The following is a 26,164-nucleotide window of genomic DNA, read 5'->3' on the forward strand; positions in this document are numbered from 1 at the left end:
ATAAAGAAATACTTAACAGAATTATATTTTATTTGTTCCGAAAAGTTAGACATGCTTATTAAAAATCATTATATCGATAAAGTGCATCATTTATCAGTCAAAATGACACTGCATGAAAATCTCAAATTTTTACTGACTGGATAAAACACTATTCAAACAATTTTATAGTATTTTTAATGCAGCTAATTTTACCTAACCCACAGTCCACACTATTTTAAAGTATTTTAAATGTACCTACTCTAACCTAATCACTTGTTAAAATGGTGAATTACTGGTAAACTTCCTGATTAATTACAGCACTCTCTAAGAAAAACCATTTTAAAACATGAGAAAAAATGTTTAAGTTACTATCAATATTTTATCATTATTTAATTCATTAATTCACACAATTTTCATTGATTTCAAAGACCTTTCCATCTACTTAATTTTATCGTTAAAGAAATACACAATCTTTAATATAATGCTAATGGTACATTAACATAAACACCATGAACATAAAATTATCCTCTAAAATTTCTGCAATTACTCAAGCTTGCCTTTATTTTTAAGAATCAGACTCGACTTGACTACAAAATTAAGAAATGTGGAATTAACTCGGCTCGACTCAACTTGACCCAAAAGTTTGCAGACTCGTCCATCTCTAGTAAATAGCGCTATGTTCTTCAACTGTGGTTTACACTACATAGAGTATTTTTTATAAACACCTAATGAAAAAGTTTGGGGGTCTCATTACATTCAGAGTCACATTAGGTATTTTCAGTTAAACATACCGTATTTACTCGCATATAGGTCGCAGCAATTTTACCAGATTTGATGGGGAAAAAATGAAGTGCGGCCTATATGTGAAAAAAAATTTTTGAGGAATTTTTTTTGCAATATTTTGCTTTAAAATACGAAAAAGAAGTTTATATAGGTATAGGCAAATTTATTTACAATGTACACATACAGCGAAACCCATTATTTACGTTTTCCCGTTATTTGCACTATATTCTTCAGGTCCCGTTTAGTTCCCATTTAGTCCAATACAATACTTTCACGCAAATTACGACTCGAAAATCGAATCCATCCCGCTATTTACGTCACGTAACAACTATAAACAACCAGAAAATACCGTGGGTATTTTAAGAGTAGATAAGATTAGCTAGTAGGCCTAAAAACATCGTGAAAAACGTAACGTTTATAGTCGGCAATGAACATTTTAAATCGCAAAATATACATATTTTATAGCATAAAAAGTTTCTTTTATTTCTAAACATGTAATAATTCAAGCCTAGGCGTGTAAAAGTCAGAGTAATTATAGCAGGAGACAATCTAAAATGCACGAGGGAAAAACGTAAACTCACGAATGTATGAACGTAGCTGACTGTTAATTTCTGATACTGTATTTATGTCACAACTTAGCCGAAATACTGGTACGAGACAAACTTCACAAGATAAAATGAGCGGAGTCTTGGTAACTGTTTTATACGTATTTTATAATTTCGGAAGTATTGTACAGTTGACGCATATTTTTTAAACTAACAATTTATTTCTGGGGATCGTAATTAATTAATTATTGGTATCAAGACATCAAGATGGACGTAAACTTGAACATGTCACGGCAGCGAGAAAACTGGTGCGTATACCAATAAACTGGTATTAGAACTGGACAAAACTGGTACACGGGAGGTGGAGCTTATATTTTTTTTCCGCTAAGCTCGCATCTATTGGCTGGCTGCTGATGCAAGGTCACGAGTCTGGGCGGAGCGTTGAGTGAGTTATACTGCGCATGCGCAGCTCAGTGAACAAAGAGAGCCAGCAGGCGCGCCGTAACAGCAGCTGATCGAGTACAATGACCTTTCTCCACGCACGGCGCACGGAGCACGGCGCGTTAATGAATTACCGGTGTGACCTATATGGGGGGAATCTTAAATACCAAATTCAAGACCTCAAATTATGGGTGCGACCTATCTGCGATGGCGACCTATATGCGAGTAAATACGGTAGTACTCGAATGACGCCCTCCAGTACCTGTTTGCCGGCAGGATCTCCAACTTTACTCCTCTCCAGTGTCTCAAACTTCAACGTGAAGTACAAAGTTCTGACAGGGAAATAAACTGCTTGCGGGAACAAGCGGCCAACCTGAAAAAAAAAAAAATAGTTCACAGATTCATTACACACAATGAACACAGTTTATTATACATATTATTACCCAAATATTACTCCATTATGTTATGGTACCATAATATATTAAAACACTATAAATTTCTTTCTTTTATTACTAGTTTCAGCATCTACCAATCTACACATTCAATCAAACTCGGTCTTTTTCACTTCCACTGTTCCACTCAAGCACACTCAAATGATAGAAATACATCAACACTCAGCACACTCATCTCCCAATCCGACTCTGTAGCTACACGTACTGTGGTGTTGTGAGAGTGGCAGCTGTTAGAAGGCATGGGTATTTGTGATCAGATATCCATGTAAATAAATGTAAAACTATTTCGTAGCACACATCACTTTTATTGCCGACTTTTAATAGCCGAGAAAGACAACACAAAACACGGTTCTGTAAGGATACAACCGACTCCACCATGATGATAAATAAAACACTTCCTGTACAGACATGACAAACATTAACATAAAGTTAATATAAATGTTAGAACCATACCATATTTGCTCGCGTAAAGGCCCCGCCCGCGTATATGCCTCCCCTCCTTTTCTTGTAAACATTTTTGAGAAAAAAATTTAAAAACGTGTAGAACAAAGACGCACGACTTGCCAGTCGTTCCGCCAACTGTTTTATTTAATCAAAATTTAATTGGTGTTTAAATAAGTTGTGGCGGTATTTCATTTTGCTTTTATTAAATGTTAGTTTTTCATATCTGAAAAAAAAAGAAAAATCTATTTTTTTTCTCTGAATTCGCGTATAGGCCCCCTCCCCTTTTTTGGAGTCGAAAATTTGGAAAAAAAGGGGGGCCTTTACGTGAGTAAATATGGTACATAATAACAATTATTGTATTGTTTTCAGCAGCAGCGATACCTGGCCAATGAGGGGGAAGAACTTCTCCCCTTCGCGACGCATGAGGGTGGTGAGCAGCTGCGGGATCCACGGCAGCCACTGGGCCGGGGGCACCCCCGACGAGTACTGGGCCACCGCCGTGGCCAATGACAGCTGCTCATTGTCGTACGACAGCAGCCACAGCACCTGGTCGTATCCGCACCACTCCACTACTAGCCTTTACACGCTACACGTTCTCAACCTTTCAAATAAACTCTTTACCACAACAACAAATTTTTGTTTCCCCCTCCAATCATGTACAGGGTTTTCAGCGACAATGTTTTTTCTACCCAAGGCACAAGTTTACCTATCCTGAGCTTTTAAAATCATTTTATGTTTTTTTTTTTTTTCCAGCAGGCATATATGATCGCTACCGCAAACCTTCAGCAATCATTGCAACATCTTTTCATACAAAATTAGAATCACAACGCACAAACCACATGCAAGAAGTCCGTCGTTCCTTTAGTAGCAGGTCAACCAACCTTGGAGCTTGAAGGAACATGTGCACTACGCAGTATTACCGTGCGGCGCTGTCCAGTTTTGAATAAGCCTTGTACCATGATTTTTCAACACACGTTTTATGAAAAATTGAGCACAAGTTACGGGTAAATATGGTATAAGTCCGGCCAAAAACAAAAATCATAGCAGGACGAATAAATTACAATGTTCATCATTACGTCTACCATATAAAAATTTTCCCTACAGTGCTCAACAAACAATGAAACTGTGATTAGTTCCTCAAATTGCTGTACCAGCTGCATCACATGTCACGCAAACAGGCCAACGAATGGCTAGTGGTTTGTCGTGTATTCGTCGGACATTATGCCTCGAATGAGGAAAATGGTGTACAGATAGAACAGCCACACAAGGTCGACACGAATGAAAGCCGATAATTGTTTGAAAAATATAAGGTAAAAGCAGGTAAAAGTGTGCAGTGTACCGCAAAGGTTTTGATGCTCATGAATGTTATTGTTTTGAAACAATAGTTTAATATTGCAATAAATATAGTTAATACAATTAAAAATTTTTTTTCTTCAATTTGCAGGAAGCATCCTTAAATGCAAACATTCTGAATGAAAAAAAAAATTAACATAGGGATGCATGAAAAGGTAAAGGAAATAATAATTTAAACGTTATAAACGGGAAGGTGCATTATGCGGAAACGTTAAGGTGGGTTTTACTGTACAGGTTATTTTAGAGTTGTAAAAACGTTATTTAAGTGAGCGTGATTATGAATGCTTGTGTGACTTTCCACTGTCAGCTAATATTTAGTAAAGAATTAATAACACATGAGAAGATAAAGTAATATGATACAAGTACAGATCAGTTAATGACCGTAAGAAAAGGGAATGATCGACGTGACGGACGGACCTTGGCGAGGTGCCGGCGGGACTTGATCTCGTTCTGGTTGCGGCAGGCGTGCAGGAAGCACACGATGGCGTTGACCCCCAGCTCCATGCGCTGGGGGTCCTTCGTGAACACGGTCTCCAGGTAGTCGCCCCACAGCGACCACGCCTTCGTCAGCGTGTCGTGCAGCTGCACCGCCGCCGAGAAGTTCTTGTGGGCCTCGTCCGAGCGACCTGCGACCAGCCCCTCCCCTCTCACCCCCCGCACTGCCCTCGTCCGCCGACCGTTACTGCCCGCTGCTCAAGAGTTAACAAGACAACATTTTTCTTGTTGCCATTACGGACAAAGTTCAGAGACAACATTTTTTTTTTAATCTTCATGAATTGTTTATTTATAAAGACAGAGTAATACTAAAAAAAGATTTTTAAAAACTTTTTTTTATTATTATTATTAAAGTTATACGGCACCAAACTGTTTCCCAACACTTATCAATACAGACAAGCTTTTGTGGTACGAAAACAATACTCACCCAGTTGAGACAGCAACATTCCTTTGAGTGCAAAAAACTCAGCACTCATTTCTCGTGTGAAGTACTTCAGGTTTGTTGGTTCAATAACTTCCAAACACTAGAAAGAACATTAAAAAAAAATTATAATTTAGATATAATTATAATTAATGTTAATCTAAAGACTACAACTGAAATAATTAAAAAACTTGTGGAACAAAAAAAATTGTTTTTGGTAGAGTGTAGTGAAATAAATTAGTGAAGTGTAAGCTGAAAGCTAAAATTATAGTCGAGAATATGAATGACCTTGTCAACATCCAGGTCATTAGACATAGATGTCGATGAGGGGCAGAGCGATGCGGAAGGAGCGGTAATGGAAGTAATGGTGCGGAAGACCGGAGTTCGCCAAGTGAGATATGAGCCATGTTTTCTACTTACAAAACACCTGGGCCTGATCCCAGTGGGAATCAAACCCTGGACCACCTTGGTGAGAGGGAAATGATGTGAACACACTACCACTGTAGCCTAATTAAATTTCTGATGGTATTTTAATAGCTACAGTACTGCGTAATAATAATGTTTAGCAAACTTATAAAGACAAATTGTATATATGTTTCACATTAATTGTTTGTGCTGGGAACTTGGGCATGTCAAGAGTATTTTTTTTTGTGCAGTGCTGTAGCTTGGATGTGGACAAAAACCTTCCCCTAGCTTTGTGCATCCAAACAAAGGACAGTTATATACTTCATGGGACCGTCTAGAAACAACTCGGTGCTGGACCCTGCTATGTTTCAACAAATTTCGGGTGTAATTTTTCATTCCCATCATGGAACATACAAGTTATTTTTAATTTATTGTAAATAATTTAATTTTTTACCCCTGACACCTAGATTCGGATTTTAGGGGTATATATTTGAGGTGCTCTACGGGATTCAAATTTGAGATTCGGATCTGTTCAGTAACTTTAAAAAAGGACCATTTGTATATATTTCCTATTTGTTTGTGCTCGGAGCTTGGACATGTAACAGTGGTTTTTCTTTTTGTTTGTTGGTTGGATGCGGACGAAACTTTCTCCTTGTTTGTGTGTCCAGCAAAGGACAGTAAAAATTAAGATGGCCGCCTAGACACAAGTTGGTGCTGGGCGCTGCTAGAATTCACCAATTTTCGGGTGAGTTCTTTAACTTCCGTAGTCACGGAACAGGATCTGAGAAAATCTGGATTTGACCCCATCGCTATTCGTCATGAACGTGAGAACTGTCACGCATTGCAAACTCGAAGCTTCAGCTGTTCAATCAGGGCTCACCTCCTGCAAGTCGTTCTTGCTGGAAGTGGTGGCCATCTGGACGTAGCACTTGACCTGCTGCCGAATGGTCTGGAAGCAGTTCACCACCGGCAGGTTGGGGATGGTGTAGATGCGGGACAGCGAGTCCAGACACACCCCCGTCAGGTTCTGCTTGCACGCTATCTTCGCAAAGTGGATGATTGCCTGTGGGCACAAACGTCCGTCTGCAAACTCTAGCCCTATGTAGCAAGGTTCAAACACCATATCCTGTTCAGTCTACAGTTTAGTTGATACAGCCACACTTCGCTACAGGCAAAGCACTCTCGCTCTGCTATTATACACGCTCCTTCTCAAGACTGTCATGTCTCGATGAAAAAAAAATTAATTTGAATTTAGAAAATCAACTTAAGAAGAAAATTTTTTTTTGTTGAACTAAGATAAACGAGAAGAAATATAACCCAGGGAGGCCATTTTTGGATTCAACAGTTTTTAAAAGTTTTCAAATACACATTTATTTAACCAACAATACTGTGTCTATATGACATCAAGATGATCACTTGAGACAAAGCACACACCCCCCCCCCCAACCATCCCCTGTAAAATACACGTACCTAATTTCACGGTTGGAGACCTGGCCGTCTCTGTGCTACGCAAACTACAGACAGACAAACTCTCTTTTTTATACGCTGTATTAACTGATATTTTGGTTTTTCTTTTGTCTCATTGCAATTTACCACAAAAGCTTACCTCCCACGACAGCACCCACCTGTGCGGAGGCATGGACCCCTATCTTGCCCTGGCTGGCGTCCGACTGGCCCTCGAAGTGGGACGTGACGAAGGAGTAGTGGTGCTTCCGCCAGGTGAATATGTCGTTCCAGTGGCTGAGGTCGTCGGCGATGACCGGCAGTCGGATGCGCCAGGTTTTGATGATGCCTTTCATGTCGTGGTGGGCGTTGTTGCGGTTGTGAATCAGCGCTGTGCGCATGGTGCACGCTTCCTGGACCTCCATTACCTGGGACCAGAGCACAACCAACGGCTCAGATATGTAATACTAAGACAAAATCATGCTTATTTTGCAGCCAAAATTCCATCTAACAATTAACAAATCATGTCACAAGCCAATTCTACCATTAAAAGTTAAAATAAATATAAGAACATTAATTTTATTTATTTATTTATTTATTTATAATTGTAACATTTTATTTATTTATTTGAATTTTGTTACATGCGCACCAACAGTCCAGGGACTTTAGTGGTGGGCACGACATATACAAAATATACACAAATACATAAAGAAACAAAAAACAAAGGACAAGACATCCATACACACAGACAACACAAGGACAAATACAAATATAATATTAAAATAATAATTAGTACAAAGTAGTAAGCAGCAAGACATAAAATTTAATAGAGTACAATAATGTAAACGTGAAAGAGAAAAAATACCGACTCTAATTAGTATGAGGATATAAATTACATTAAATACTTTAAAACATAGCTCTGTACACAATTAATTTGACTTGGTGTTGTGTTTATTATAGTTTTTAACGAGTCTATAAATAAGATCATTCTTGTTATAAATAGTACATAAACTAGAAAAGAGGCGAGAATTGAATTGGGGGATTCTCAATCCGGTGTTCTGAAGAATATAGCTACATTTAATTTTATAGTTATAAATGTTATGTACAAAAAGATAGTCCAAATAGGCTCTACGGTCTGCTAGAGGAATAAGATTGGGATGCGGAAAACCTCTATGAATTATTAGTTGAGACAATTTGTTTTGTAAATTTTCTAGTTTCTCAATATCAGTCGACCCAATGTCATTCCAGATAGTTGAACAGTATTCTAATTTAGATCGAATTAATGCCAAGTAAAGAGAAATAATTGAATCGGAATTGGTAGCATAATGAGTGATATATTTTATAATAGCAAATGTTCTTTTTGAAATGGAGTTTAAGTAGTCTATTTGTTTATGAAAAAATAATTTTGAATCTAGAAAGACACCAAGGTCTTTTATAATGAAAGTTTTTGAGATTGGGTTACTATTCAGAATGTAATTATAAACTATAGGGTTATATTTCCTAGTAAAGGATATTACCTTAGTTTTATTATCGTTAAGATTGACCAAGTTTAGAAGACACCAATTATTGATTTCATTAATATCCCTTTGTAGAAGAGCGCAATCATTGACTGTAGATATTATTTTAGAGATTTTCAGATCGTCAGCAAAGAGTACACCAGTTGAGTAATTAAGGACCATGGTAATGTCATTTATAAATATATTGAAGAGGAGATGTGAGAGAGTGGCACCTTGTGGTACTCCAGAACTAGCATGGTGTAAAGAGGATTTATGGTTATTGACAGATACAAAAAAGTATCTATTATTGAGATAGCTAGAAAACCAGTTCAAGTAGTTAGTACAAAAACCAAAGTCTGATAGTTTTTTTAAAAGTAGCGAATGGTTTACTGTATCGAATGCTTTGGCTAGATCAAAATAACAGGCATCTGCCTGACCTCTGTTAGTTACTACATTATGGATTGGGTTAAGAAAAGTAATTAGGTTAGTAGTGGTGGACATTCCAGATCTGAAACCGTGCTGACTGGCTGATAATTTATTTTGAAGTTGAAAATTTAAAACTTTGTGTATAATTTTTTCAAATATTTTTGCGAAGCCATTAAGTAAAGATATTGGTCTGTAGTTTGACACAATCAATTTAGAACCATGTTTGTGTATCGGAATGACCTTTGCTATTTTCCATTTGTCAGGGAAAACTTGAGAATGCAAACTGGTGTTAAAGATATGCCAACTAACAGAACAAAGCCTTTAATGGTAGGCACACAATTAGACACAAATACACTCACAATAATAAACACAAATGAAAAACACAAAACAATACAATATAAAAACAAAACACACATAACAAAGACAATAAAAAAAAATTCAAATGTTACAATTTAGACAACACAGAATTAAAACACACATGATCATTAAGAACTAAGGAAAATAATTAAAGTCTTTACCAAATTTATTAAAGTTGGTTATTAGCCTAAAGAATACTTTTGTTTATTCTCGAATGTTTAGTAAAGAACTGAACACACAAAAGAAAACTGCTTCATTTCAAATGGTAAAGGTTAGTAAATTATAGCACAAACCACAATACGTACTGGAACTACCGCGAAGATGGGGCTTAACTTCATACCCTCACAGTGACTACATATGCTCCTGTGTCAGGTGTTAAAAATAAATTATGGGGCTCTTTGAAAATACAAACACTTAAAAAACACTACAAAGTAACGTTAAATACAAAATAAAACATTTCTTCCAGTTCAATTATTAATTCATTCAAAAATTTGTGAGATTTTGGAGACATTTTTGACTTCAATGACCTTTCTTAAAATTGGTGCTTTTTTGGGGACTTTTATAATATTACGACTCTCAATTTTTTTATTATCTTAATTAGAATTTATAACTAGAGACAAGATTTTTATGGTTTTATTTTTGATCCAACTTGGTTTTTAAAACATATTTCAATGTTACCGTTTTTATTTTAATAAAAGCTGTTTTGTAATAAATTTGTTTAAAACAGATACATTCAGAACATATAAAAATAAATTAGCGAGCATTTGTGGTTTAAAAATGAATTCAATAAAAGATGCACAAAAAAAAATTAAATTAATTTTTTCTGATCTATGCACTTTGGTACAATATTCTTTTTGTCCAAAAATAATGACATTACTTGAATTTCAAACATTAAAAGATTACTTTTTTTTAATTAGAATTAAGTTTTGGTTAAATGCTGCGATTAATTCCACGATATATTCACAATTTGGTGTTACATGGTGTACTGACTTGCATTTCGGTGTTATGCGGTGTATTCAGGGGCGTAGACAAGAAGGGGGGGTTTTAGGGGTTTAACTCCCCCCCCCCCCTTAACACCAAATCTTTAATTAATTTCTTATTCATCACTCTTTCATATTAAAATTAATAAAATTTTTACCATTAAAGTAATTAAATTTAAGTACCGAAAACTGCTAAAATAGCACTATTTTACACCTTAAAATCCAAATTTTCCCGGGGGAGGACCAATTTTATACGGGGGAGCCATGCTTCTTAACATCCCCCATAAACAAATCCTGGCTACGCCCCTGCACTTTAGTACAATCTTTTTTCCAAAAATAATGACATTACTTGAATTTCAAACATTAAAGGATTACTTTTTTTTATTTAAATTAGTTTTGGTTAAATGCTGTGCTTAATTCCATGATATAAATGCAAGTTGGTGTTACATGGTGTACTGACTTGCATTTCTGTGTTGTGCGGTGTATTAACATGCTTTCCTGCGTTATTTCAATTTTATCGCTATTCACGGTATAAGGTAGACCCTGTTCACAACGTTCTGGAATTTTTAGGTGACTTTCGTGACACTTCCCGTAGTTCACGACCTTCCAGAGTTGTCGAGCGGCAGGTGGTATTGGAGCGGGAGGGGCTCACCTGCTGGGCGGCCTGCAGGTACTGCATGTGGATGTGGGAGACGACGCGGGGCAGGCGGCGCCACTCCCGCAGGCACTGGTTGCGGGCCAGCTCCACGTAGCGCTCCACGCCCGTCAGGTGCTGCTCCTCCGTGTGGCAGATGGTCAGGAAGCTGCGGTACAGGTTCACCTGCGCAGACCACCGGCACACACGCCCACCGTCAACCAACCACGCCGATCGTCGACCAACCACGCCGACTCGTCGACCAACCACGCCGACTCGTCGACCAACCACGCCGACTCGTCGACCAACCACGCCGACTCGTCGACCAACCACGCCGACTCGTCGACCAACCACGCCGACTCGTCGACCAACCACGCCGACCCGTCGACCAACCACGCCGACCCGTCGACCAACCACGCCGACCCGTCGACCAACCACGCCGACCCGTCTACCAACCACGCCGACCCGTCGACCAACCACGCCGACTCGTCGACCAACCACGCCGACTCGTCGACCAACCACGCCGACTCGTCGACCAACCACGCCGACTCATCGACCAACCACGCCGACTCGTCGACCAACCACGCCGACTCGTCGACCAACCACGCCGACTAACTAACCAACCACGCCGACTAACTAACCAACCACGCCGACTCGTCAACCAACCACGCCGACTCATCAACCAACCACGCCGACCCGTCAACCAACCACGCCGACCCGTCGACCAACCACGCCGACTCGTCGACCAACCACGCCGACTCGTCGACCAACCACGCCGACTAGTCAACCAACCACGCCGACTCATCAACCAACCACGCCGACTCGTCGACCAACCACGCCGACTCGTCGACAAACCACGCCGACTTGTCAACCAACCATGCCGACCGTCAACCGGGACACACACACAAAAGGAATCATAAAAGCTGATATTATAAAACAAAAAAAAATATCCCTTTCGTTACGTTACGCAAATGAAAAATACATCACTAATGGAGACAAGATTTTTATGGTTTTATTTTCAGGCCAATTTCTTTTTTCAAACCAGGAAATTTTTGGTGTTTTGGTTTCATTTCTAAGGAAATCTGATTATTAAAAGAAGATAGCATATCACTGAATTTTATAATGGTTAAACGTTCCATTATACTAATTTCTCCAAAACAGTGTCATTTTGACTTATACACGACACATTTTTTTCAATATATTTATTTGCAATAGGTATGTCTAGCATTTCGGAACATATGGCTGGGGAAAATAATTGTCACCAGAATACACGACAAAATCTGTGTTTTTTTATTTTTAAAAAACTAAAAATTACAAAAAATTTCTATATTTGTTACAAAGGAAAAATTATATAATTTCTATTAATTATACCCAAATCTAGTGGTTCTATATCGAAAGCAAGTATTTTTAATGAACCGCAAACTACATTGAAAATACTTAACGCTAAATAATTTGCCCTTATGAATTGTTCATGTGATTTTATGATAAAGAAATTGAAACATAAAGACCAATTTGCAAAATATTTATGTTATTAGCTCTTGTTTACAATTTTAACTCAACAGTTATTTACGACATTCACACACTCGTTCAGCAATATTCCACACACATTTAATTTGCAACTTCAATTAAGTTTACCTTAGTTGCTTTAGAATAGCAAGTCGCAACATCCACAGTGCCATAGATTACCTAATACAGCAAGTAAGCAACTACTGTTTGAACACAGTGGTAGAATGATTGTACCTATCAATTTGAACACTATTTTAACTACCGTTTTTTTGTTGTTGATGTAATTCAATAATTAGACATGTTAAACTTTAACCGTCACGCGTTAGAAGTGGAAGTTCTCAGAAAAAGGGACAGAAATTTTTAGGTTACACAAATATTTGTAAAAAAAATAAAATAAAACATTCGTTGAAGGGTTTAAGACAACATTCTGTCATTTGTTGATAACGAAAAATGCAGAACTATAGCACTGCTTCACTAACGGTTGCTTGAGAGTGAGGAGTGTAACACACTATTTCCCCCCTCACCCATATCAATCATTGAGCAGACAACCCTTAGCATTGTACTTTTCGTTACGCTATGATGATTCATCGCCTCGATTTAACACCATATCACCAAATGTATACAGCCGGAGAAAGGGGAGAGAGGGAAATGCCTGAGCACTAGTGTAGCGATAGCATGAGAGGTTGTTTTGTGCCGGAATGGGGAGTTCACAGTGGTTAATTTTTATCATCAGGGACATTGCACATTAAACAACACTGCGGACATCAAATTTTAAAATACATTCTCTTCTAGTTCTACTCAACCTGCAATGTGTAGCAAGTTGTAGTCAAGAGTCCAAGGTGGAGAACTGTGCAGAAGGCATGACCTCATAGCTCATACAGCCTAGTGGCACAGCTTTGTGGTGAAGCAGGTGATTTTGGGGGACTGTTTCGCAGTGTTTTTGCGTATGTTTTGACATATGCTGTGCACAATATCTGGTGCGCACAAATAGTTCCAGACTCGACTTCCTCTACGAAAACCGCAAGATGGCGACGACGAGCACGCGTTCGGCGACCTCGCGCCGGTGGTCCCTCCGGCGTCGTCGTTCCGAGCAAGTAATATTTCTCCGAGCAATCACCTTCCACATCATCTCCTTCTGGCAGTTCATGTCGACCTGGGAGAGGGACTCCTTCATGAGCGCCCAGTTCGGGATCCTCCAGGAGGACTCCAGCACCAGGAAAGGGTTGCGCGTCACTTCGTTGCTCCCGTAGTCCAGCAGCAGCTCCCACTGGTTCAACTCCTTCGCACACCTGCACACACGCACACACTTAAGTTTCATGACAAGCGAGCAGGTTGGGTTGGGTTGGCTTGGCTCGCTACGCATCGGCAGCTACAAGCCTACTTTCTAATCCCCTTTCCCCTTGATCCTGCCCCGCCTGGCCTCTAACTTACTAACATACAAGCAAGACTTTAAGAAAGTATATGAAAAGTGCATCCATTTAACTTATGATACTTTTTTTAAACTACACCAATTATAAATTTTTATTCATGTACCGATGCAAAGAGAGAGATGCCTTAAAAATGGTAGAGTCTTATACAGTAAAACCTCGTACAACGAACTCCTTCATGACAAAATAATGAAGCAGCTGTTAGGTCATGCCAAAACGCTACATACATAATCTGATGTATTTTTACCTATAATAACTAAGTATTTTTTCACAGTTCCAAAAAAAAATCCATTACAGTGAAGGAAAAATTAAAAATCTTAGATATGTTTCTGTATAATTGTCACATTTTTCCTTTTGTTTCGTAAATATATTGTGTTTCAGTAAATAAACAAATACTGCCGCTATCTTACAACTGATTCACCATAGAACGATTGCCGTACTGAAATGCACTTTGAAGTTAAATACATTTACAAACATTAATAATTAAAAAAACTTGGCTTAATCGATGTTGCGAATATCGCCTTAAATTTTCTCACATATCCCACTTACACATCTTTACATCTGTGTCCTGCGAGAATGTGCGATAGTTCTAATGAAAGCCGAAATTATATCTAGATTCTGTGGAAGTGATAAATAACTAAAATTCGCAGGAGTTTACAAGTTGTTTCCAAACTGTGATAAAATAAATGTTCCTAAACGTGTTTTCTTGTTTGGAGGTTAGTTATGGAATAATTTTTTTTTCTTACAAATTCAGTTATGGTTGGACAAACCATGTATGGTAGTTTATGACGAGAATTAACTTTCGCTGATGTATTTTTCGTTTGCAGTTAATGGATAAAGAAGAGGAGAAGAAGAAGAAGAAGAAGAAGGGAAAAAAAATCTATCTTTTACCTTGAAACTGAAAATTCTGTATGCTGTTGTTCAGGGAGGCAAAAAGTCGACCTAGCTAAAAGATTTAGGCCGGCTTGCACAGTCGTGAATTAAGGCAAAGTATTTGATTAACCTGCAAAGTTTCTGCTTAGATTTCACTTACCTGACTCTGATGCCCTTAGCATCCCGAATTAAACTATATTAACTATACAGCTGTTTATTTTTGTAGCACACATCACTTGTTAGTTCTGAATTCACCTCGTTACAAAGAAACCTCACTCTGCACACACACCCAAAATCAGTCCCTTCAAGCCTGCCGCACGGAGGTTTTCACTGCGTGCAGCTGATAACGGCACTTGCCTGACCCAGTGCTGCTCCCACAGCTTGGTCTCGCTGTTCATGCTGAAGGGGGCGGGGGAGGCGGAGTGGTCGTTGCGGAACTTGGACACGGCCACCTCGTACGCCTGCTGCGCCTGCTCGAAGAAGCCCTGCTGCTCGTACATGATGGCCACGTTGGTCTCGCGGCAGTGGGCGTGCTTCTGCCAGAGCCCCGCCCACAGGTCCTCCTCGCACAGCTGGCTGTACATCTCGGCCAGGGAGTCCAGAACCTCCTGCCGGCAACCCCCCCTCTCCTTGTGACTCATCAAACCTTTCCCTCATGTCCTGCTCAAAGCAACAATCAAGTCCTTCAGCAGAAGCACACTGATTTTTCGCAAACTCTCATGAAAGCAAAGTAGACTCAAAGCACATTGACCCCCCCTTCATGCCGTCAATTTAGCAGACATGCTCCGAGCCAGTATGGACGGAGAGAAGCAGCGTAGCGGGATCATGTGCTTGCCCAGTTGAAAGAAGAAAAAAAATTAAATTCAGAGACCTATCAGACTGCTGTTAAGGGCTCGATTACGTACATGTTGGTTGAGTCCAGACTGAAATTAAAAAAAAATGTGAAATAAACGTGGCGCTACTCGTTATTATAAGAGACAAGATTTTATAGTTTTATTTTATTAACTCTGTTTATTCACATAGCTAGCATAATTTTCAAAAAATACGACACTTAAGTTATTCAACGATACTTATTTCACCAAAACAGTGTCATTTTTAATGAAAAAAGAAGGGAATAATTCTTGTATTCCACTACTTAAACATATTCACTTCAGATTTACACTGATGGAGGGTCAAAAAAGTACCTAGTACACGTTCAATTAAGAAAACCTTCAGTATTTCATTACGTACCGACAATACGCAATCGAATCTCTCTTTAGATGTACCTGCTGAGGAGACACGACGGGCTCGAACTCGTGGCAGTCGACCAAATCCCTCCTCGACTTCAACTGGCCGTTGTTGCCGTTCTCGAACGCCAGGTCCTCCAGGCCGAGGGCCATCCTGTGCCACAGGTTGTGCGAGCGGCCCAGGTACACCATGAGCGGGCTGCGGAGACACGCACAAACCAAGCCGTCACCGGCGAACGAGCACCATCGTCGCACACGCACTTCCTTCGTCTAACATCACCTTCGAGTACAGTGGTGTTTCCTTTAATCGAGCTTCTGCTTTATCCGAGCCCACCTGAAGAGCCGTTACCAGCAGAGACTTTGAAACATTTGGTCGAGGGCCGAGAGAATTACCTAACCGTCGTCGAAAGCAATAATAAAATTACCTAACCTCGCAATGCAATTTACTAGCTAAGCAAATCACGAAGAGACCCGAAGGAAGAAAATCAGAAAAACGTTACCTCGAAAAATGATACCACCGGGCCAACTGAGAACCATGATGATTTTCTAATTATACTCATGTAACCAGACATTTTGCTTATCCGAGACTGTCGCGGTCCACATTAACATGGTTAATCGAGACTCTACTGTACTTACGTGGCTTGGTTACACCCTCTCTCCACTAACTCAACCACGAGTAGTTCACAATCCGGACAGCTGCATGCCTCTTTGGCAGTGCCAGGCTGGCACATATCTGGCACGTATTACACATAAACATATAAATAAACATTTTTGCATGCATGGAATGTTTTGTAGGTTTGCACGACTTTTTGAGATGAATAAATATATTGTTTTAATAGTCCACAGTAATCAGCTGGTTATAAAGGTTCAAGGTCAGGGATACTAAGTTTTTCATATTTGTTTTTGATCGTTAACATTCTTGTGATCAATCATATTTAGTTTTTTTTCATTATAAATACCATTTAAATACATTATGGCATGATGATTGGTTATTAATTGTAAAAACTTTAATTTTCAGTATTTTATTGAATTAAAATGTCATTTTTATAACAGGTGTTAGCTGCCTTTGGTAGCGGTACATTTATCAGGTTTTTGTGTGGGCGAAACAAAAGTGAATTTTGTGTTTTGTGTGTGTTCTTTACAGAAATGTCTAAATGTGAGTGTAATGTAATTTATGTAATATATGTAGAAGCTGTGTTGTAAACTGGTTGACGCACGCCCTGTGTGGTTGGACGTAGCTGTGTCGCTTCTTTAGTCTCTGTTTGAACATGGGCCAAATAGGTTCCATCAGTCAAATGGCTCACGCCAAAATAGGAATATGCATTAAGTGACTAATTTAACATCTCTGTGGTTCAGGCTGTGCCATTTATTAAACCTTTTACTACGGACATATTAATCTATAATTCAGCAACCACAATCGTCTGCGATCAGCCAACGATAGGGCTCCAGTGATTTTCAGCTGTCCTCCAAAGGACACATTTGTCCTTGGTTGCACCATCGACGCAATGCAATCACGGGACTTTATTTTATGAGATAAAGTTGTATGGGAGCATTCACAACGTTTTCAGCATTATCAAAATTAACAAACGTTTAATTTTTGACCATGGAAAATTCATCTTGTGGTATTGTTTTGTAAATAATGTTGAACTATTCTGAGAATCATGTAATGGCAGTCTACATGTGTAAGTTCAAGAAGAAAAAAAACTTTTCTTCTAAACTACAAATTGTCCAACATTCACATATAGAAAGCTCATCTCCAAAATTATAAAATTCTGAACATTTTTTGTAGTTGCCAAAATTATTTTTTTAAATGTTTTGTTTTGTGCAGATCAATTTGTCTATTAGCCGGGTACAAACTGTGCAGTAGCAATTTAAATACTTGGATCTACAAAACAATGCACCTGCACAAAATACGCTGTCTTTTTCAAGTGTAACTATTAACTACGTATAATATCCAATATATGAGTAATTGTATTTCTTTGTAATTTTAATTTTGAATGCGTTGCCTAGCGGACTGCTCGGCACTTTTGAAGCTGAACTCTACTCACGGTTTCATGGAAATGGGTGGAGAACATCGCGACATGGCCTCCAGGAATGTCCCGAGAGCGCTCGGCTGGCAGTCCTTCTGCACATAGTGCGTGTTGCTGCCGACGAACGGCACTATCTCAGCTCGCAGGTCCTGCATCACAACCACACACCAAACTTCTGCTCTCGCCAACGATCACAATGAAATAAAATAAATAATTTTATTAGCAGCATAAAAATTACACATATCAGAGAAAACAAAAAAAAAAGTAATTAATCAATTTTTTATGACACAAATCCATTTTCTTATGATTGATTACAAGTTTTTTGGTACTGACAGATTCAAATATTGTTTGCTAAACCATGTAAATTGCCCAATTTCTCATACAATTCTTTCTTCCTTGGAAATTTTCATTTTGTTAAAGGCCTATAAACTGTTTAACTGATGAAGGTATTTACAACCCCATCTAGCGGGAGAACTCTCTAATACGTCTACCAATGGCAGCGCGTTCTCAGTCCAGTTTTTAATTCTAAGGAGAAGTAAGTAAATGTAATGGTGCTAACCCTTTTTGTCAACAAATTTTTTTTAATACTGTTTAATATTAAAATGTTGGCTCTGTTTGATAAGAGCACATAATTTAAAGGAATGCCTTGTTATTAATAGTGACCGACTGTCTACAAACAGTTTCTCTTGTGAAATAATAATAAGAGTTTAGTATTGAATTATCATATATTTTTCTTCCAGCATGACTTACAGCTGTAAAAAATACTGTCAATAGGTGCTATCTTATGGTTTTAGAAAAATAAAAAAAATAGCAAAATAAAAAAATTAATAGGATTTATAATAATTAATAGAGACCGGAAAAATTTGCGGATTCATATCCTGATAGGCTGAAATTCGAACACGTGTATAATTCTGCTGGTTCTGCTATTGGCTCGCTGTTTAACTGGAGCTCTCTGGGCCAACGAGAGACTATCAACCAAAGAAGCGTCGAATCACAAGCTACCCCAGTGGGGACGAATCACAATTCAGTAACCGACGAATACGCGTGTTTACTCGAGAAGTGCAGAGGATAATGGAGGCCATCCTAGAGGTCATCGAATCCGCTAATTTTTCCGGTCCCTAATAATACAGACACCCCGAACAAGAGGGGCACTCACGCTCTGCTGCTTGTCCGACAGGACGGACCAGATCTTGGGGAAGAGGTCCAGCCACACGCTCTCGGCCAAGGACGTGTCCATGTGGCAGAGGTGCGCCACCGCCCTCAGGAAGCCGTACGTGCGCAGCTCGCGCTGCTTCTCCAGGAACTCGGCCGACTTGCCGACTAGCATCTTGACCGAGTCCTTGCGGCTGCGGGCGGGCTGCCGGGCGTCGGCCCCCCTTGCGCCCGACGGCAGGTCCAGGTCCATGACGTCAGCCGCGGGCGCCTGCTTCTCCGCCGCCTGCGGGCAGCGTTCCGTTCCAGCTCGCGCCTTCGTCGCTTGTTTCTGCACGGAGCCAGTGTGGCGTGCCCAGGATTTTGCTCTGAGGGGAGGGGGGGGGGGGGTCTGGCAGAAGGCTAGGCCCTTTCTGGGGGGCCTGGGGGTCCTCCCCCGGGGAAAATTTTGAAAAATACGTGTTCAATATTGCTGATTTAGGCTATCTAAAAATACTGGCCGTAACTTCATAAAAGTCAGTTTTATGAAGTCTAAATATTTTTTTTTTTTTCATTTTATGAATTTAATATTAAAATATTTTTAGCCCGGGGGCGATTATCTCGCGATTCACTTGCAGTGGATGAACACCTGCTCTACGTTGATGATTGGACTACAGTGCTCTGGACACGCCCTTTGACGACCAGTTACAAACAAGGAGAAGAATGTGAACTTGTTATTAAACTTTAGCACTCTAAAAAAAAGGCTTTAATATTTACAGGAAAGTTGAATCTAGGTTGGAGATAAATTACTCCACAAAATACGTAACTGTGGATCAGGGCACATGTTGCATTGCAAACTGGTGGGCCAACTGTTAAATAGGCCTGGCTTCTAGTGTTTAATATCACACAGTACAAACCCGAGACGAGGCGGTAACACTGGACATGAAACCACTGAGGCGCCGTGTTTGGTACCGTCAAGGTTTGAGTTGTGCCTCACAACAAGAGCATGACACGTTCTAACGTTGCAAGACCCTGCCCTCCCCAGCTTTTAAAAGAATTTTTGAGGGATCTGCTGATTGTATTGTTACAAGGTTATAGTGAACTAGTTTTTTATACTGGTATTTTATTATTATTTATAATTTTGTAAATAATTTTTGTGGTGAGATGTTTTATTTAGAAAGGCCATTTAACTAAATTTTTACTGGTTCTCATTTTTACTACTAAGTTATTATGTGTGTAAATGCATTTTTTCAGTAGGTATGTTATTTAAGGTCAATTTTGTTTTCATGCCTATATTTTGTGTTTGGAGTTATTCAAAAGCTTTCATAATGATTATAGACCATTTGGTATTGTTTGAGTGAAAGAAAGGACAAGAGATAGGTGTGTGACTAGGTGGCGCCGAGTTTTTTTTAAAGTACAGGGGCTTTCTGCCAATTTCTGTAGGTATTCTTAGGATGGGAAAGTTGAACTCGTGCATTTCCCACAGTGCTTATCGTTTGAATAAAGAGAGAGAGAGACTGTAAATTTTTTGTGTAGTGAAATATGTTGTGACTGGTTGTTTCTTTGTGAAAGCTGTGTTGTGATTGGGCAGTGAGGTCACAGGGCTCCCTCCTCCCTGTGGCTAGAGGCAGTGGCGTTATCCCGCCAGTTCTCTGCTTGATGTCGTCTGAATAAATCACGTTCGGCAAGGACTCAAGCCAAAATTAAATTAATACGTGATAAGTAACGAACTTCACGGCTACGGTACGGTCTGCACCAGTAAGCAACCTCGTTTCGGACATTCATTTCTAATTTCAGTGACCACAGTCAATGGCATTTTACCCACGATGGAGCTGAACTAAATTTTTGCCACCATCCCAAAGACACCTTTGTCCTTCGCTTGCACTGTTGATGCCATGACGTAAAGAGATTTCGGGACTTATTTGCAAGATGAAAATGTATGAGTATTGTGAATATTTTGGACATCATCAAAATTAATAAACATTCAGGTTTTTGAGCAGTGAAATTTTATTTTTGTTGTTATAAGAACTATGCAGACCTTATTCGTTTTTTTGCATATCTAGAAAACCTATCTATGTAAAAATTCTGCTAAATCTTTTCCTTCAGTAAAAACTCCATAACCAAATTCATACATAACCTATAAATTAAAAACATCAACAAACATTTTTTGGTGAACATTCTCATTATTTGTAATTTTTTAAGTTTTCTGTGAACATTGCAAATCTGGTTGTCTTTTAGCCGGGCCGATCTGAGTTGTAATAACGTTAGACAGACAAGCCATATTAATTTTTTGTTCTAACTCACTGTGCACAATGAAAAATCAAGCTATGCCTCGATTGCAAGCAAAATACTAACTACATTCATTAATCACAACATAACTGTGAGTCAATAATTACTTTATGATAATAACAAAATTGTTGAGTATCCTACAACTAATTAAAATCTAATCAGAAAGTTTTTTTATGAAAAGAAAATTAAACAAAATATTTGAAGTATAAATAAAAAAGGTATGAATGAACACCTAAGAAATAATAAAAACAATTTAAAATTTAAATATTTAAAATCAATATAAAAATTAGAACCTCTGTTAACTCTTATACATTTTCTTTAATTACAAAACTCTTAATATGGGCAGCTTACTAATGACAAAGTTTATTATGTAAAATGTATCAAAATTGAAATTATTATTTCCCTGGATATTAAATAATTTCATTTATCATTAATTTAATGAACATAAGAAATTATTTTTAGAAATTAGACATACCTCTTTATCTTGCATTTCAGATGCTTCAAATGATGTATCCATAGGAGGGTCTTTAAGTGAAAAATTAAATAATGCTTTCTCAACGTAATCATCTTTAGTCAGTAAATCGGAAATTCCTGGCAACAGGTACGACCTGGAGGTAATTTTCAGAGGAGCTTCTGCAAAGATAAGAGAACTGCATATGTAAAATACTTGCTTGTACATTACATATTGACATGTACCACTTTTATGACAATTACAGAGACACACAGCCAGAATGCACTTGATTTATGTAAGTAGAACAGTATCTGTTGACAAACTAATATTCTGGATGTATTAAAGTATTAAAATTATTTCTTCCAATTGACTTTAATTTCTACTAAACCTTTCTGTAAAGGTTACCGAGGATTTTATATTTTTTTAATGTTATACTGAAATAACTGAACAATTAATAAATGAAAAACAAAATAATTGGCAGAGATTTAAAGCTTAAAATTAATACCATATAGTGGGGATGATTTGTACTAATAAAAAAAATATATACAATATCAAATATTTTGTGTCACTATATTATAGCATATATGCTCATAAAAAACACTTTCCTGTTTTTAAACCAATTATTTTACAGTTATTGGAAAGAGAAAAACAAGATAGGACAAGGAAATATGAAAATAAGGGCAGAGATAGAAGAGCAGGTAAAGACAAGATTGAAGAAGGAATAAAAGACGAGAAAGGTGACGGAGAGCAAGGAACGGGAGTAGAAGAAACCAGGAAAAAAAAAAAGCACAATAAAGAAGGGGGAGAACCCGGGAGAATTAAGAGAGGAAGGGAAAGGAGTGTAAAAAAGAGGAAGAGGAAGAGAGGCAAGGCGAGCGAACGAGTGGACGGCATAGGATACGCAAAGAAAAAAGAAGTAAAGTGGTAAGATAAAAAATAATGAGGTAACATGGTATAAGAAAAATAAAAAAAAAAAAGAATTAGAGCTGTCCATGAGAAAAAAAAAGAAAATATCGAGGCGAGGAAGAAACAGGGGATGAGAATAAAGAAATCAAGGGTGAAAATCTAATTGAAGAAGAGATTGTCGGAGATAATAAAGACGAGAAAGAAGGAGAGTGAGAGAGTGGTGGTGGTGGTGGTGGTGTGGATGGTGGTGGTGGTGATTTATTTATTTATTTATTTATTTAATATTTGTTGCATGCCTACCTACAGCTTATGGCCTTGGGTGGTAGGCACAATACAAACAACACAGATACATACAGACAGAACAAAACAATACAAAATACAAGACAACAAAACAAAACGATACACACAACATGCAACATTTAACAATTAGTAAATAATTTATTTGCAAATTTTATAATGTAGAAAATAAGAAAAAAAAAAAAAAAAAAAAGGAACAGAGAATAAAGCCCTCAGAGAGGCACCTTGAGAGGTCGGAGATAATAAAGACGAGAAAGAAGGAGAGTGAGAGAGTGAGAGAGTTGTGGTAGGGATGGTGGTGGTAGTGTGGATGGTAGTGGTGCTAAGGAAAGAAAAGAAGGAACAGAGAATAAAGCCCTCTAAGAGGGGTACCTTGGGAGGTGGTGACCAGCAGTAGCTCGATGCACTGCTTGATCCAGTAGTGGGAGCCGATGGTCTCCCAGTTCTGAGAGCACACGATGTACAGCAGCCGGTCGTACAGGCGCTGCCGCATGTTGGCGTCGAACACCTCGAAGAACTTGGCGCGTATCGCAGGCTGGACGCAGCGCAGGCCTGCCATGAAGGCCGGCTCCAGCTTCGCCGTCAGTTCCGAAGTCTTTAGTACTTCATCCCTGCCGACACCAACAGCACACTTTGCAGATTGCAATTTTTTTTTTTTTTTTTTTTTTTTTTTTAACAATTAACACCTAGATCGTCTATTTGCTCAAGCGTCATGCCTGAAAGAGAGTAGTAATAATGCAAAATGTGGAGATAAGATTTTACGGTTTTATTTTTAGTCCAGTTTAATTTTTAAAAACAGAGGATTTTGGTGTTATTGTTTTTTTTTTTATAAAAGTTGTTTTGTAATATCTACTCGAACAAAATAATGTTAAAATTGATAGGCTTCATTTTTATGAAAACATCATTTGTAATGAATTGGTCTAAAAAAAGATGTATTCAGCACAAAAAAAAAAATAAATAAACTAGCAATAAATCCTCTGTTTTAAAAACAAAATGGGACTTAAAAAATAAAACAACGAAATCTTGTCTCTATTTACTATTCATTTTCGAAAATACGAATATTTGCACTGACCTGATAATTATATAGTATGCAATAATGAACACAAGTGATATATGGAAAGGTGATGGATGGCCCTTACCCATCCTAAGGAACCATCCCAGCATCCGCTTGGAGAGCAGTGGCGTAGCCAGTATTTGTGTATGGGGGTTGTTAAGAAGCATGCCCCCCCCCCCCCCCCCTCCCGTTTTAAAGCGGGGGGGTCCGGGGTTCCTCTCCCGGGAAAATTTGGATTTTAAGGTGTAAAATAGTGCTATTTTAGCAGTTTTCGGTACTTAAATTTAAATATTGTAATGGTAAAATTTTTTATTAATTTTAATATGAAATTTGTTTGAGTGATGAATAAGAAATTAATTAAAGATTTGGTGCTAAGGGGGAGGGGGTGGTTTGAACCCCTAACACCCCCCCCCCCCCCCCTGGCTAAGCCCCTGCTGGGGAAAGACACAGGGAAAGCAGCCGGGACAGCCGGGCGAGCCCGCCCCGCACACACCTGTAGATGTAGTCGACAATCTCGAGGAACTGGGCGTTCAGCTCCCTGTGCTCCGTCAGCCTCTTCTCCATGTTCTGGCCGACCTTGGAGAGGTCGATGTTGTCCGAGAACCGCTTCTCCACGTTCTGCATCAGCTTCACCAGCAGGATGGCCTTCTCCCGCAGCGACGGGGCGAGGTTCACCGCCATGGGGTTCTTCATCTTCACCCACTCCTCCACCATCTGCGACGGACGGCAGACACGTCAGCGGGGCTCCGAGCGCCCGGCCCGGGGGCCGGACTAACACTACGAGGCCAGGGTTCGTAAGCCAAGCGAGAAATGCAACGTCGCATCAACGCAACACGCAGCCAATGTAAGAAATCCAAGTTGTTTATAAGACGTCACCAACCCAACAACTTGAGAAACTGTAAAAACAGTAGCAAAAAATTTCTTCCCTTTTCTTCCCCGGGCTTCTTTTGTTTAATTCACGTTTATCGCAAAAACATCGAAACCGTCAATAATTTGATTTGAAACTGTTGCTATCTTTCACTGTAAAATTTCTTCCCTTTTCTTCCCCGGGCTTCTTTTGTTTAATTCACGTTTATCGCAAAAACATCGAAACCGTCAATAATTTGATTTGAAACTGTTGCTATCTTTCACTGTGCAAAAGTTTAACAAGCGAAAACTTAATGTGTATAATAAAATCGACCTTGTGATGTTCTATCCATACAACATCTTGCTTCTTTAAAAGTTTTTGGAAAACTCTACATCAAATACGGAAGGTGAAAAACGTAAAGAGTAATGCAAAAAAGTTGAAATTTGTGCCAGGCTTGCATTGTTTTTTTTTTTTTTTGCATTTTGCATAACTTATAAATGAGTATTTAAAAAATGTTGTAATTGAATTTTTTGTGTCTTACGCTATAGAGTTTCTTGCATAGTTATAAACCCAACCTTAAGGCTCTGTCTCACAATGCCATGCAGCTATACTGTAATTTCATCAGAATAGCTCTCTTGCATTCGGAGTTTAGTCTAAAATTCTGCCAATAAACAGATAAATTACTAAATATTATCTAATAACTAAAATGTCTCGCAAATGTTGATAGTTATGATCAATTTCGTGACCGTTTTACAGCTCAAAAATAACATACAGTTAATATCCTGGTTTAAGAAAATTCATCCCCCCCCCCCCCATTATACACTACTCATTTGTAGCTCCTCTTTCTTATTCATCTTACTATATTTTCATTTGTTAAGTATGAAAAAAAGGATTCACTGTAGATTCATAAAATATTCTATATATTTAATTTTATTCAAAATAAATAATAATAAAAAAAACAGGATATGCAGAAAACTAGTGTAATCCTATCTAAAAATATACACACAAATCATACTGCATTTCATACTTCTACTGCATATTTCAAAACCACAAAAAAATCTTAAAATTATAAATGAAAATCATACCTTTAATGCAATACCCAGCCAAAAAAAAAAAAAAAAAATTGCTTTAGCAGTTCTTTAAATCACACAGAAGTCACCTAAACAAAATTAATAAAAGTATAATTTTGGTGATTCAATTGTAATAGTTGAATTTTCATTTAACCTCTATCTTATATCTTAGCTATTACCAAAAAATATTTTACTACAATGCGTATGTGGAGATGTGCGGCTGGACAGGTGCTGGAGACTACCTTAGTGATGGCTTTGAGAACCCTGATGTCGCTGGACTTCTCTATCAGACTGACGAGAATGGTCCCGATGAACGACTTCCTCAGTTCGTTGCCCAGCACCCCGACCCTGTTCTTGACCAAGTCCAAGCTCAGAATCAGCAGTTCACAGGCCACTGGGAACA

At 38.6% G+C, this 26,164-nt stretch overlaps 1 protein-coding gene across 1 annotated transcript in view; it reads right to left on the reverse strand.

Moving 5' to 3' along the window:
* The window catches only part of LOC134542790 (transformation/transcription domain-associated protein), a 139,569-nt gene that overhangs the window by 30,233 nt on the left and 83,172 nt on the right, over window positions 1-26,164 (reverse strand). The window contains 16 exon segments of the mRNA XM_063387317.1: window positions 2,011-2,121; window positions 3,026-3,190; window positions 4,415-4,623; window positions 4,920-5,016; window positions 6,199-6,381; window positions 6,944-7,189; window positions 10,673-10,840; window positions 13,278-13,449; window positions 14,818-15,068; window positions 15,726-15,885; window positions 17,735-17,865; window positions 18,873-19,154; window positions 21,612-21,769; window positions 23,163-23,401; window positions 24,338-24,558; window positions 26,004-26,155. Coding sequence (XP_063243387.1) covers window positions 2,011-2,121; window positions 3,026-3,190; window positions 4,415-4,623; window positions 4,920-5,016; window positions 6,199-6,381; window positions 6,944-7,189; window positions 10,673-10,840; window positions 13,278-13,449; window positions 14,818-15,068; window positions 15,726-15,885; window positions 17,735-17,865; window positions 18,873-19,154; window positions 21,612-21,769; window positions 23,163-23,401; window positions 24,338-24,558; window positions 26,004-26,155 — 2,945 coding nt within the window.

This window comes from Bacillus rossius (genome assembly GCF_032445375.1).
Source record: "Bacillus rossius redtenbacheri isolate Brsri chromosome 9 unlocalized genomic scaffold, Brsri_v3 Brsri_v3_scf9_2, whole genome shotgun sequence".
NCBI classification, from domain to species: domain Eukaryota; kingdom Metazoa; phylum Arthropoda; class Insecta; order Phasmatodea; family Bacillidae; genus Bacillus; species Bacillus rossius.